Raw genomic sequence first — 15,506 nt, forward strand, 5'->3', positions numbered from 1 at the left:
ATTCCAGGAGGATAATCAATGGGTGCTTTTCAGGTGCAAAGTTCTGGAGTAAATTGTTATGCAGCAATAATAATAGGAACAATAGATTATTAAGTGATAATTATACACTGCAAGTACTTTGCATGTATTAGCTCACTGTTAGCCCTCACAACTGCTTAATGAGATAGTTACTATTACCATTTGCTCCCGTGTTATGAATGAGGAAACTGAGACAAAGGAAGGTGAAGTAAGGAGCTTGCATAATAAAATCTGTAGTGCTCAAGGACACACACCAGGATATAGCTGAGCGAGGAGTCAAGCCCACTTATGAGGAAATCAGGCTCTTTTCCATCCCACTCTGTTGCCTTTCCAGGATGGAGCTCTTTGGGCTCAAAGAGGCCTCGTGGCCATTGTCACATGACAGTTCCTCCTCCATCTGCGAGTATCCAGAATTGTCACCTGGATGTCTGTGAGTCTCTTACTCAACTATAGACCCCAAGAGTTAAAGCCAGAAATAGACAAGACCCCTTAATTCATGCTCTAACTGAAACCCATTGTTCTTATTCCTTATTGCACCTTCTTGTACTGATGAAGATGTTTTGCAATGACAGGAACATTCCAATCGCCAGGCCAGAAAAGCTCCGACAGCAAAGGAGTGTCTAGAAGACCACATCCCCTTCTCTGCCCGTGACCACGTACTGAACACATACCAACCCCCACTCATGAGCACACACTCCCTGCCAGGTGTCTTGCAGTAGCCCCCTGATCCTCTCCTTATAAAACCCAGGTGTCTGTCTTGTGGGAGGAGAGGTCAGTTGTTAAGGTTTGAGCCTGTCATCAGCCATCCCACCAGCTGCCTGCATCCCAAATAAATTTCTCCCTTTCTCTTTCCCAAACCCTCACCTCTTGAGTTACTGGCTTCTCTCTGGTGGAGTTAATCTGCATTCATCTGACTACAGTGTTGGCAGATGTAGGCAGGAGCTATGTTTCTGATGTGTCCAGCCCCTAGAGGATCCCTGGTCGGAACAGTGGGCCAGGGCAGTTGCTTACCCCTTGGTTTCCTGAGTTAGTGGCTATGATAGATTGGTGATATGGGGGCCTAGTACATCAAGCCCTGGGCTGTTCTATTTCCATGAGATAACCTACAGAAGCTGTATGTTAGAAAGGGCATGAAGTCCCTAGATGTTCTTCGATCTCTGTGGCTCACTTTAAAGTCATGAGGATATGCAGGATTGCTGTCAGGCTCTGTCTCTCCTAGAGAATAGAGCATCCCTCTTCACAAGTGAGAATGGAAATGATCTAATGGGTCCTTTCAGCAAGCGTCTTCAAAAATGGCTTCCCAAGAAGGTGGGCAGGACTGACCAACTTGTTTCTAATACAGCAAAAGTGAAGGATGTCATCCCAGAGATTAGGTTATAAAAGATGGTGATTTCCATCTTGCCCACCCTCTTCTGATCTGTCACTCACCCTCTCTGGCAAAGCCACCTGCCACGTTGTGTGCTGTCCAATGGAGAGGCCCAAAAGGCAAGAACAGAGAGTGGCCTTCGGGAAGTGCCACTACTTAAATGGTCATACAAACATACAAAAAAGGAAAGTCCGTGATGATGCCAAAAAGAGATGTCAGAGCTCATCAAAGTTGGGTTTCTCTCCTCTGAGAAGTCAAGGATGGCCTCCCTGAGGAAGTGACCCTTGAGCTGAGCCTGCAAAAATGCCTGGATGGGTCTAGGCAACAAAGGGAGGGAAGAGCACTTCTCTTTTGGGAAATAGCAGGTGCAAAGGCCCTAACAAAAGAAGGAACCTGGTAAGAATGAGAGACTATGAGAAGGCAAAGGTGTTTGAAGATCAGAGAGCAAATGGGAGCTTGGCTGCAGATGAGCCTAGAAGAGAGACAAAAGGTTCCATGTAGGAGCTCGTGGGTCTTTAATCCTAAGCACAATGAGGAGCCATGAAAGGCTTTAAACTAGGTTTTCCTATGATAGAAGCAAGAACCAGTCTGGCCACAGCGAGCCTGGGACTTGTAAATATGTTTGCACAGAGGATTTTCCAAAGGAGGGGTTCAGACAAATTTGGTAACCACGGAGATGGCTATGTGGCCACTAACAATTATGATAATGAAGCCACAAACTTGGGAAACTAAGCGTTGTAAATAGAACTGGTTCTGGGTGAGCTCTGAGTAGTCTGGGCTGATGAAAGCTGCTGGAAACCACATTGTGCCCACACAAAGGGTCTGATGCCTGAGAAGGTGGCATGCCCTGGGTATGAATGGAATGCAGGGGCTGCAGAGCTGAGGGCTGGTGTCATAGCAACCCCTGGACGAAAGGGCCTTTCTTCAGTATTTCAAACAGGGTCCCAATGATGGGGGAAGGAAAATGAGCATACGAAGAGTGTCTGCCATCCAGGAACCCTCACAAGCAACATCTTAATATTTCACCTTAATAAACAATTCTCATAGTAAAACTAGGAATCTGAACCTTAAAGATGTGATGCTCGTTTCTCCATCACATAGTGCATCAGGGACTTGAGGCTGCCTACCCAGTGGCGATGCCTGGCTCCCTTCCTCCTTGCTTCCAGAGCAGGTGTCTGTCTGTACAGGCCAAAAAATGCCGGATTCTCACTTTTCCACCCGCCTCGGCAGATAAAGCAATGACGCATGGACCATTCGTGGCCAATGTCCTGTGGAGGAAGCCTAGTGGGTGGGAGACAAGGGACTTCCAGCAAGGGGTTTTCTCCCAAATAAAGAGAAGTGTGTAGGATGTAGCCCCTCTCTTCTTTGGCCAGATATTTTTGTGTTCTCATAACACGTGTGGAACTTTGGTGGCCGTCTTGTGACCATAAGATGACAAGCATAGGGGCCAAAGCTGAGGCTGATGACGGGGATGAATACAGACATAAAGATAGAAAGATGGAAAGACCTTGGGTCCTGAAAATCATAAAGTGACTGAAGGACACTTGGGACCCCTTCTTAAAGTTTTGTTCTGTTGGATAATAAATGAACTTACTGTTTATTCTAAGTAAGCTATTTAATTGACAAAACTGCTACTTGCCGCTTAAAATATCAAAACTGTGGCCATCCTCTAATTGTCCCATTATAATTCCTCCCCTACTTCCTTTTAGTGATATTTTCCTGAAGTTGTACCTGAGTTCATGACTGCCCTGCTAAAGAATAGGTTTTCCAGGGGTGCCTGGGCGGCTCAGTGGGTTAAAGCCTCTGCCTTAGGCTCAGGTCATGATTTCAAGTTCCTGGGATCCTGGGATCCTGGGATCGAGCCCTGCATTGGGCTCTCTGCTCAGTGGGGAGCCTGCTTCCTCCTCTCTCTGCCTGCCTCTCTGCCTACTTGTGATCTCCTTGTCAAATAAATAAATTAATTAAATCTAAAAAAAAAAAAGGCTTAAAAAAAAAAAAGAATAGGTTTTTCCAGCTTCCTTCTTAGCTTCCTGGGCCATGTGACTGAGTTCCGGCCAATAGGATGCGAGTGGAAGTGACCTGTGGAACTCTGGATCCAGTCCCCACCCTCACCCCTCTTCTGGCCAGCTGAGGGGGCGGGAGCAAGTGGAATAGACTCATAGAAGGGAGCAACCAAGTTGGGGATGCCAGGTCTATACTTTTACGTAAGAAAGATCTCTCATAATTAAGCCACTATTTTAGGTTACTTTTCATAGCAGCTTATCCTGCAGCCTAACTAACGCAATCCCCAAACACCCAGCGGTTCAGTGGTGGTACAAGTCAGGGTTCTTGCTGTAAGCCACACAAACTGCCTTGCTCCTGTCTCTGAGCACTGGCAGCCAAGAATGGGGGAAGGGAGGGTCTTCTACAGTGCGTTGTGGCTCTGGTGTCCCCCTGGGGCACCGCACTATAGGGAGGCCCGTCTCCCTGAAGAGTGGTTGGATGCCGGGAGCCTACTTTTAATAGCTGTTGTATTAAGCTCTCCATAAAGATTAACAGCTTCATCTACGGGAATGCTTATCATATGCCTGGCATAGTTCTATGTGTTTTACCCCTGGTTCCTCATTTAATCCTCACAAAACCTCCCTGATGGATATTATTTACAATCTTATTTTTAGATGAGAAACTAAAGCACAGAGACTAGCTCTTCTCCAAATATGCCAGGCACACTTCTCCCCCAGGACCTTTGCACTTGCTAGTCCTTCTGCCTGGAATACTCTTCTTCCAGGCATCCACTCACAGGGTTCAAACGTCACCCGTTCACAGACGCCTTCTCTTTTCGCAGAAGCCTTCCTTCTTAACCACCCTATTTAAGATTGGACCACTACCCACACCCCGCTGCCACTCTACCACCCATTGGGTGACCATATAATCTACCATCCAAACTAGCACGCTCTTAAGAGTAAAAAGGAGATACCAGAGTAAACTATTTCTGGAAGGAGCCAAAGAACTGGGAGGCGGGGTCACCACGGCCAACCCTCAGACTCAACCCCGCAGGAGAGAGCCCAGGAAGGCGAAGAGTTTCTGACCGAGAGTTGCCGAGAGCTTACGGAGATAGCCGAAGATATGGGAGGCGGGGCCACTTCCACAGGCGGAAGTGCCGGCGTTGGAGTGGCCGAAGAGGTCCGAAGACTTACGGAGCGAACCGAACATCGCCGGGAGTTTCCGGAGAGAGGCGACGGGCCCCGAACGGCGGCGCCGGGACTCCGTCATGGCGGCCGCCAGTGCTGCTTCTGTGGCCGGGAAGAACGAGGACCCGGCGCCGGAGGCCGAGGCGCTAGCCGCAGCTCGGGAGCGGAGCAGCCGGTTCTTGAGCGGCCTGGAGCTGCTGAAGCAGGGCGCCGAGGCGCGCGTGTTCCGCGGCCACTTCCAAGGCCGCGCGGCCGTGGTGAAGCACCGCTTCCCCAAGGGCTACCGGCACCCGGCGCTGGAGGCTCGGCTCGGCCGGCGGCGGACCGTGCAGGAGGCCCGGGCGCTGCTCCGCTGCCGCCGCGCAGGTGAGGCGGCCGGGCCCGGAGGCCGGAGGGGCCCGGGCAACGCGGGCGAGGGTCTCCCCCGAGCGCCGCGCCCAGTTTTGCCTCATTCTCTCCTTTTGTACCCTTTGCGAGAACTTATGCTGAGAAATGCCATCCATTCATTCTTTCGTTCTTAAGGAGCTGCGTTTTCTAGCAGGGGGCACAATTTGTCCTGGAGCCATTGCTCCTGGTTCAGTTCCTGGGTCTGCCACTGTTGCTCGACGGGGAGCTTGCTGTTGACCTGTCCCGAGCCTTGGTTTCCCCATTTGTACCTTCTCAGTGTTCGATCATTATCTCTTCATTCATTACTTTTTTTTTTCTTTAAGAGATTTTATTTATTTGACAGAGGTAGAGAGTACAAGCTGGCAGAACGGTGGGCAGAGGGAGAGGGAGAAGCAGGCTCTCCGCTGAGCAGGGAGCCCCACGCGGGACTCGATCTTAAGATCCTGGGATCCCCAGCCCATCAGAAGGCAGCTGCTTAACCGACCGAGCCACCCAGGCGCCCTCATTCATTACTTTTTTAGATGTAATTATAAACAACTTGCGGTGGAAGGAGACTCTCTGCGTTCAAATACCGACACCACTGCTTCTTACGCAGGCTTTCCACAAATTATTTAACCTCGCCCTCGGTTTCCTCACCTGTAAATGGGAGTCACAGTATGTTTGGATGTATAGCTGGTACATAGAGCTCGGCACATTTTAGGTTTCATTAAATCGTTTGTTACTTTTTCATTAAAACCGTTGTACTCCACCACAGTATGCCTTGTCCTCAGATGGGAAACTGAGGCTCAGAGAGGGGAAGTAACTGCTCCAGGTTACACTAGTGAGTGACCCAGTCAGGCTGTTAGGCTCTCAGCCCATAAGCTTTGACTCAGAAACACTGGCTTTTGACTTTTACACATCCTTTCTTTCATTAATATTCTTTAGGGAGCTGCTTTACACCAGAACATTGTTAGGTAGTGGGAAAGCTGGAGGAAATTCAGTAAGGACAAACAGACATATCTCTGCCCTTGGGTGGATTTAATGAAGTTATTTGTGTGTTCCTGTTTTCTGTTTTCACCCTCTCTAGGATGTAAGTTCCATTAAGGAGGGATCATAGCTGCTTTGGTTCGTGCTGTATCCTCATTGATAAGTCTCCAGTATCTAGAATAGTGTGCTGGGCCAGATTGTCAAATAAATACTCACTGAATCTTTGAATGTGATGAATTTTTTGAATTCTTGGAAGGATCATTCTCATGTTCTAGAATCAGAAACAGAAGCTTAGAGAATTGATGTGACTTTTAGGTTATACAACTAATAAGGAAGGGAGGCAGGATTTGAACCCATCCTTTCTGACTGCAAAGTTGAATCTTTTAGCCCACAGTTTGGCCTGTTTGTGTCCTTTTGAGGTAGAACGTACTCTGACTAAGCTTACCCTTCTGGCTCTTTGTTTTGTTTTGTTTTGTTTAGGGAATAAGTATGACAAATGAAATCCAATCATAAAGAGTGGAAAGGAGGAAGGCACTTTGGCGCTGCTAAACTTAGCTGTGGGGTGGCTTAAGGCATAATCCTGCAGGGCATGAACAGGGGAAACTTCCAGATGACTTACGTTGTACTGTTCTGCAGCTTTCCTAAATCTTTTTTTTTTTTTTTCTTTCCCTGAAATAAGCAGGTGTGCACTGTAAAAGTCTGGCTCAATCTTTAAAAATTAAACTTAACATTAAGAATCTAATCCAATAACCATTTCTGTCTTGATTGCAGGGATATCTGCTCCCGTTGTCTTTTTCGTAGACTATGCTTCCAACTGCTTATACATGGAAGAAATTGAAGGCTCAGTGACTGTTCGAGATTATATTCAGTCTACTATGGAGACTGAAAAGACTCCTCAAAGCCTCTTTGGCTTAGCCAGGACAGTTGGGCAGGTTTTGGCTCGAATGCACGATGAAGACCTCATTCATGGTGATCTCACCACTTCGAACATGCTCCTGAAACCCCCCGTGGAGCAGCTGAACATCGTGCTTATAGACTTTGGACTCAGTTTCGTTTCAGCACTTCCTGAAGATAAGGGAGTTGATCTCTATGTGCTAGAGAAAGCCTTCCTCAGTACCCATCCCAATACGGAGACTGTGTTTGAAACCTTTCTGAAGAGCTACTCCACCTTCTCCAAAAAGTCCAGGCCGGTGCTAAAAAAATTAGATGAAGTGCGCCTGAGAGGAAGAAAGAGGTCCATGGTCGGGTAGAAGAGCCTGCTTGACAAGTGTGGACACTTAGGCCGCTTATGTCAAAGTGAACTTGAAGGAGTGCTCTGAGTATGAGATTAGACTTAAATAAAGGTGTTGAGATATTTTTAAGCGCTGTCTGTGATCATGCTTGTTAAGTGTCATTATCATCTGCAGTTGACTGTTCTCAACAGCTTACCGTGTACAGAAGACATGCTCTAGGCAGAATGGGGTATCTGGAAGAGATCTAGGACAGGCTTCCTCCGGCTGTGCCACGTGTGTGTTGGGTACGTAGGCATGGCATTGCAGAACATTGAACCACACAGGGACGACGTTATTTGCTTTTTCAGTCCTTTGGGTGAGACGAGGACAAAGCCTCAGTTGGTGATGTCTCTATCAGCCCTCCAGTCCAGCATTTTTTGTTGGGTACATGGCATAGTCCTCTGGAATCCAGTGTAGTGGGATGCTGCCAGCGTTTTAAAAATGAAGTAGATTCATAGACCAGGGAGTATCAGAGTGCATGACATGTAAGTACTGTTTTAAAAAATTTGTTTCACAAGATGATACCAGAGAGGGAGACAGACCTAAGAGACTGAGTCTCAGGAAGCAAACTGAGGGTTGCTGGAGCGGAGCAGGGATGGGAGGGATGGGGTGACGGGGTGATGCACATTGGGGAGGGCATGTGCTATGGTGAGTGCTGTGAATTGTGTAAGACTGATGAATCAGAGACCTGTATCCCTGAAACAAATAATACTTTAGATGTTAATTTAAAAAAATTTATTTCAAAGGTACATAGACAAGGTATATACCGACTTTTGATGTAAATATATTTCTTTTTTGAGGGTCATAGTACAAAAAGAGGAAAAATACTGCTTAACTTGTCAGTCTTGTTAAAAAAAAAAACAGGTTCATAGCTTTCAGGCGGCTGAAATTTATATAACTTTATACAGCGTTGTTTTTGGTTTCGTTCTGTATTTTTATGGTTACCTCCTAATGAAGACCAGTGATCGATATAAAGTTCCTTTTAGTTTATATAGGTAAAAAAGCGAGTTGATTTATATCGCAGGTAATAAGTACACAGAACAAAAGACGTGGCGTGGCTTGGCAAGGACTGAAGTTTGGTACAGCCTGGTTCAAGGGAAGCGGCAGGAAAACTGAGCGAAGATGCAAAATGCCACTAACTAGCTGACGCTTAAAACCCTGCCAGGTAGGGGGTGCTTGGGTGGCTCAGTGGGTTAAGCCTCTGCCTTCGGCTCAGGTCATGATCCAGGGTCCTGGGATCGAGCCCAGCATCGGGCTCTCTGCTCAGCAGGGAGCCTGCTTCCCCTTCTCTTCTCTCTGCCTGCCTCTCTGCCTACTTGTGATCTCTGATAAATAAATAAAATCTTAAAAAAAAAAAACAAAAAACCACTGCCAGGCCTCCGTTTCTTCCCCAGAGGTGTGTGGCTGTGGGGAAGCAGAGTAAAGTACCTTTCCTCCTTGCCAGCCCTAGCTAGCAAATAAAGACTTTGAGTGCCTTCTGTGTGGCCGGTGTCCTGTGGGATTCTGGGGTGTGTGGGGAGTGAGCATTCCCATGGGTCCCGGACTGTGTTTCCTTCACCATAGTAGCCCTGTGCTGAGGCAGATGCCCAGGGGTGAGTGAAAACTTCCCTTCCTGGGTAGTGGTAACTAGCAGAGATGAGTGTTCGTGTCACTGCCTGTTTACTGCTCATCAGATACTGTGCCAGGAGTGTTCATATTGGATCTCACACAACTCTCAGTTGGGTATTATCCCCAGTTTGTGGATGGAGAGGTGGGCTCAGGAAGGGGAGAACTTGTCTAAGGCATCGCAGGTAGCAGAGAGCACTTGGGCCCGGCTCCCAAGCCCGTGTGCTCTTCACTGATAATTTAAGAAGTGAAATGCTGGATATGATATTATTATGATTTTTATATTATATATATGTTAGAATATTTATTGCTTATAGTTTTATCTTTATATTATAATAGGCACAATATATATCTAATATATAATAATTGGCACTATATAACATTTTCATTATATAACATAACATCATATAACATTTTCAACAAACTTAAGGGGCCCTCGGGTCTGGAGTAATTTTTTCAATTATTTCAGTCAATGAGAGGGCTCATTCCCTTTGCCTCACGGGTACAGTAAGGCTAATGAGGTTCCTATCTGCCTCGGGCAGGGGGGGAGAACACATGTGCAGCTGTAATTGGTCCACACGTTCCTAGGGCTCAGTGGGTGCCAGGCACTGGAGGGGACATGCAGCTGGCTTTACTCCCCTAGGGAACAAACTGATGTTGGAAGGGTGGCCGGTTTGCAGGGAGCAGAGCAGAGGAGGAACAGGAAGTGAGATCGGAGAGGTGGGGAAGGACCAGAACGCGCAGGGCCTGGTAAGCAGCCTCGGTTTTGTTCTCAGTGCGACCTGGAGGATTTTAAACAGGGAGACATCTCACTTGTGTTTTGAAAGGCTTACATGGATAGGAAAAGGGCTTAGGGGGCAAAAGGGGAAGCGAGAAATGAGGGAGAAGGCTTCACAGCCAGCTGGCCAGGTCAGTGACGGCGGTGGCCTGGGGTGGAGGCCTCAGAGCGTGGGCCACACACTGCTTGGCCCCCTTGGCGCGTGTGACGTGGTGGCCAGTGGCCGTGGAGGCAGCCCCAGCAGTAGAGGAGTTAAAGTGATCGTTGCAAGCGCTGAGGGAGAGGGGGCTACTGGAGAAATCATACATGTTCTGGGAGAAGGTCCGTCTGTGTACTCAGCCCAGGCCCCTGATGGGAAATAAGGAATTATCAGTCATTCCGAGGCGAGCAGTGGATTCTGTCCCTGGTTTAGGATCTCACAAAGGGCCCAGCAACCCTCAGCAATTCCAGATTCCTCAATGTCCTCGTGCGGACAGCCGGCACTTTGTCCCCTGCACAGGCAGGCAGGTTCCTGCTGGCTCGAGGATCTGGGAGCAGCACCAGTGAAGGCATGTGGGTATCATCTCGGCTGTGACCGAGAAAGGCAACCCTGATCCTGATCCTGGTTCCAATGCAGTTTCTTTACAAAACCAGGCAGCCGGCTTGTGGGCCACGGTTAGCCAAGTCGGTTTTTGAAATACTACATTAAAATACGTGTCTTGATGACTGAGTTTTTAGGTGCCCCCTTAAATGTGTGCCCTAGTGAGAGCCTCACTTACCTCATCCTGGTCCTAACCCGGCTGTCCCTGGCTGTGAGAACCCAGCCGACAAAGGCACTAGAACTTTCCACCTGTGTCCTGAATTCAGGGTGCTGCCCCTCCAAAGGATTGAATTGCCCTTCTCCGAGCCCAGAGGAGTGGCTCTGTTTGCCAGCAGAGGTCGCCAGTGACTGTCATTGTCGGTGGGAAGAAGCTTCCCTCCCCTTCCATCCTCTCAAGGGAGGGAGGAGAGAAAGAGGGACAGAGAAGGGAGGGGACAAGAGGAGGGAAGGAGGAGGATGGCAGGGGAGGGAAGCTTCTTCACAGCGACAAGGACAGTCACTGGCGCCCTCCCCCTCCCTCCTTCCCCTTCCTCTCCTGTGCTCTTCTCCTCCTCTCTCCCTGCTGGAACTTGGCTCATTTATCCACTCAGCACCTTAGCTGGGAAGCCCTGTACAGCGGGCCCCGTGCTAATCACTCGGGCTGCATGGGGGTGTCTAGTTCCCTCCTGCCTTCATTTTTGTATCCATTCTCTCACTTCTCCACTCACTCCTTCACTGGCTGTGTACTGAGCACCGTGGCTGCGTCCGGCTCTGTGCTAGATCCTGAAGAAGCTACAGAGATGAGGAAGCCAAGCTCCGCTCTGGGGCCCTGTCCCCTCTCCCTGTGCTGCTGTCATTTGTGGTCTCCCCGCTGCTCCCCCTGCTTCTTCGTCACTCAGCAGCCAGAGGCACCCTTGTAAAGCTGGTTTATGCCACTTCCCTAAGCAGAGACCCGATGGCTTCCCATCCCATGTCTCCTTGCTCACCAGCCGCATGACACGAGAGCCCCGCACCGCACCTCTCGGAGCCTCAGTGTTCTCATCTGTAAGAAGGGCCGACAGTGATGCCTACCCATGGAGTGAGCATTGTCATGGGTCTGAATCCCCAGGTGCAGTGTAGCCCCTAGGATGTTTACTAAGGCCTGCGCTCAGGGGTCATCCTTCACAGAAGGGAAGGGAAGAAGGCAGGGGAGGGCAGGGGGAGAAGGGCCACCAGGAAGCAGACCCAGTCACAGCCTCAGCTGAGCCCACGGCGAGCTCCTGGCCTATAGTGGCCGTGCAGAGATGCCCCAAATTGGGCTGAGATGAACGGGCCCTCCTAATCTCCCATTACACAGTCATTGGCGGGCCACCCCTGGAAGGACAGGAGTGTGGGTGAGGCCATTCTCTGCCTGGCACATCGCAACCACTAGCAATTGTTGTTATTATTATAGAACCTCTTAACACTATTTTTAGAACCAACAAACAGGCGGTGATAATAAAGCATCATTTGCTCCACTTAGAAGCCCAAGATACACAGGTGCACTTCCCCCACACTGCCCGCCCCAACCCCAGTGTTTCCAAAGCCAAAGGTCTGGGCCTGAGCTGAGCATCTGCATTTCTGACAAGTCCCAGGTGATGCTATTCCGACAGCCCTAATGAAAATCAAGGTGTCCTTGAGAAGGAGGGGATAGATGCTGAGAGAGTGGAAACAGAAGTTACTGTACTCATTTTATGGATGAGGAAGTTGAGTCTCAGAGATGCTGAGCGACTTGCCCAGTCATCAGCTTATAAATGATAGAGACTGTGCCAGACAGGGCCTGGGTCTGGTGGCTTTTGCTAGGCAACCCTCTTTATTCCCTTTGGACAGAGCCTCCATTTGTCCAGGCGCTTATCTGATACGAATGGCTTCATCTCAGGGAAGGTCAGACTGGTCCCTGTGTAGAACGGTGCCTGGAAGGTAGGAGGTGCTCTGTAAACATTGGCTGAGTTGAACCGAGTCTCCTCATGCATGCGAACAACAGCCTGCTTGTGGGAAAGAAAATCATGGAACCCCAGAGGCCTTCCACTACCGCAAACACACACACACACACACACACACACCCCATCACCTACCCACAGTCTTCCCTGCTGGAGGCAAAGCGGACTATGGTCCTGGCCTGCAGCTTGGAACAAAAAACATTGAGAACCCTGGGGGTTTGGTGCCGATCAAAGGCCTCCTCATGTTTGTAAACCTCCATTCCCCCCCCCCCCCCACCCCGCCTGGGTTACAGAAGGTTAGGGGATGGCCCAGAACCCAGAGTTAGATGCAATCCCAGGTCGGGGGACTCTGGGCCTGCCCCCTCCCCCATAGAGAGGAAAGGCCCTGCAAGGCTGAGTGACTCAAACCCAGTCAGGGAACTAAAAGGGGCAACTAATCCCAACCCCAGCCTGAGGCCCACCTGCCAGGACTGGCTTCAAAGCCAATATTGCTCTTGGAGCTCTAGCGGCCTGACCAAAATGTCACACTGAGAGATGCTGACAGTGGTACAGCTCTCAGCCCCGGGGGGCAGGACGGGAGGCACTGAGTTCTCCCCTTCTGTGCAGGGGGAGTGGAAAACTACTCTCCCCTTCCCGGGCTTTATTTTTCTTCATAGCACTAAGCCCTATGGGATATGGGATATATCCCACTCATTTATCTTATTATAGAGCTAATAAAATGAAAGCTCTACGAGACCAGAGACTTTTGTCTTGGTAGGTCACTGCTATAGCCCTAGCACCCAGAATGATACCAGATTATGGTAGGTGCTCAATTAATACTCATGAATGAATGATATGATTTTGGTTGATGTTCATGATAAAGTCCAATGATTTAAGGCATGTTCCATCTTTCAGGACTTACTGGACACCTGCTGTGTCCCAGGTACTGTTCCAGGCACTGGGAGTATGGCAGGGAATAATTGGGACTCCTTGTTCTCATGGAGTTTAATCAAGTGGGGAATCACTTCAAACAATGACCCACACTGTGAAGGAAAGCCCTCGGGGGATTTTATACAGAGTGCATGATGCAGAGTTAAGGAAGGTCATATTCCAGTGGATTAGGTAGTTGGGGGAGGGTCCTTGAAAGAGGTGATGTTTGAGTTGAGACTTGAGTGAGAGAAGGAAGAGGCAGGCCACTGAGATGGGATGGCGGGCAGGGTGTGTGTTGGGGGTGGGGGTGGGAAGGACATCCAGGCAGAGGGAGCGGTCCATGCCAAGAACTCAACATGTTCAAGGAGCAGAAAGAAACTCACAAAGAGGGAGGGATGCAGCAATCGAGGGGAAGTCAGGTAGGACATAGGGTCAAAGAACTAGGCATGGCTTGGTCATTCACGTAAGTGCTCAGCACAGTGCTTGGCACATAGAAAGCCCTTAAAACCTGGGCCGGTAGGGGCGTCTGGGTGGCTCAGTCAGTGAAACATCTGCCTTTGGCTCGGGTCATGATCTCAGGGTCCTGGGATCGAGCCCCACATCAGGCTCTCTGCTCAGCGGGGAGCCTGCTTCTTCCTCTCCCTCTGTCCCTCCACCCACTCGTGCTCTCTCACTGTCTCTGAAATAAATAAATCAAATCTTTAGAAAGGAAAACCTGGGCTGGTGACTATAATCAGTATCATATAATCAGTATGTATGCACACTTTACATAAGTTGTTATTTTGCTATTAAAAATGGGGAGGGGTGCCTGGGTGGCTCAGTCAGTTAAGTGTCCGACTCTTGGTTTTGGCTCAGGACATGATCTCAGGGTTGTGAGGTCAAGCCCCGTATCAGGCTTCATACTCAGCACGGAGTCTGCTTTAGAGTCTTTTTTCCCTCTCCCTCTGGCCCTTCCCCTGCTCGTGCATGCTCTCTCTCTCAAATAATAAATAAAATCTTTAAAAATAATAATAATTATAAAAATGGGGAAGAGGAAGGGTGCTGTGTATCACTGGAATTTCAGCTCTATCGTGCACTAGCTGGGTGACTTTGGGCAAATGTCTTAATCTCTCTGAGCCTCAGTTTCCTCGTCTGTCTTAACAGGCAAGCCTAGGAGCATGTGAAAATAAATAGTAGTCAAACCATCCATCAACTATGGAAGTTCTTTAAGAATTCCTTCCCACATCCTACTTCTCTCTCAGTGTAAAGGGGGAAGAAACAAAGAAAGGGAGTTAGTTGTAGGACACAAAGATGCTAAGTCATCCAACTAGGGGCCTCGTGTTGTGTGCACTGCCCTTCCTATAAGGAGCTCTTCTTGGAGGATTCAGCCCATGCAAGTCCTGGCTGATCTCCACCACCGACTTCCTCTGAGTTTGACTCCTTCTCCTACTCCACCCCTAAGTGCTCACTTTGGGTGAGAAAAATAATAGCGACCGTCATAGTTCTCCATTGCCGTGTAACAGATTTCTCCAAAGCTTAATGACATATAACAACTATTTGTTATGCTCACGATCCTGTGAGTCAGGCATTCGGACCAGGCAGCTTGGGGCTGTTTGGTTTCTGTTCCACCATGTCTGGGACATCGGCTAGAGGACCCAAAGGCTGGGGGCTGGAATCATCTGAAGGCTATTTTGCTCTTAGGCTGGTTAGGTGTTGCCGGTGGCTTGTTAAAAGCCTTGCTTTCTATGGGTTTTGTGCCTGGTTTAGTCTGAAATTCAAATATGGTGGTTGGGTTCCGGAGATGAGAGTCCCAAGAGTGAGGGAACCAAGCAGAAGGCGTACCGCCTTTATGGCTGAGCCCTCGAGATCCCAGAACATCAGTCCTGCCGTGTTCTGTTGGTTGGTGCGGCACAAGCCCTCCCCTGCTTTTAAGAGGTGGGAACAGGGGCCCCTCCACCCCTGCTTTCAGTGGAAAGGGTGTCAGTCCACATTTAAGAGGAGGATATGGAAGCCCACGTATGATGAAGATGGATATTGATCCTATCCCGGGAAAATAAAGTCTGCTACGAGTGGAATGGCCATAATTGTTGTCAATTGCTGAGCACTTAACTATGTGCAAGTACTGAGCTCCGGCCTCACTCATGAATTCTCCCAGCATCCCTGTGAGCTACATACTCTTCTTGTGTCCATTTCAGATAAGGAAACAGGCCCACTGGAGTTCAAGCTCTTGTCCATGGTTGCACAAGAAGTCAAGTAGTCCAGCCAGAATTGGAATGTGGCTTTGTCTGTGCAGGGTGACAGACTCAAAAAGGTAATGAAAACAGATTATTGCACACATTAAATGAGTTAAAACATGTAAAGTGCTTAAGACAGTGCCTCCCACATTGGAGTGAGGTATATGTGCTTGTTATTTTATTATTATTAATCCATTTGAGCCACAGGACTGAAACTTCTGCTCCAATACTAAATACTATCCTCTTCATCTCTTAGCTCCTTCCAGAACAAAGAAGCCAGTCCAGGGGACCTGGGCGCAATATACC

The 15,506-nt window shown here is 48.9% G+C and overlaps 1 protein-coding gene across 1 annotated transcript; it reads left to right on the plus strand.

The window, feature by feature from the left end:
• Window positions 1-4,623: 4,623 nt before the first annotated feature.
• Window positions 4,624-7,266, plus strand: TP53RK (TP53 regulating kinase). Its single transcript, XM_080812971.1, has 2 exons — window positions 4,624-4,920; window positions 6,679-7,266. The coding sequence occupies exons 1-2, from the start codon at window positions 4,635-4,637 to the stop codon at window positions 7,155-7,157; spliced, it is 765 nt and encodes a 254-aa protein (XP_080669097.1). The 5' UTR covers window positions 4,624-4,634; the 3' UTR covers window positions 7,158-7,266.
• Window positions 7,267-15,506: the final 8,240 nt, after the last annotated feature.

Source organism: Martes martes (genome assembly GCF_963455335.1).
Source record: "Martes martes genome assembly, chromosome: 9".
NCBI classification, from domain to species: Eukaryota; Metazoa; Chordata; class Mammalia; order Carnivora; family Mustelidae; genus Martes; species Martes martes.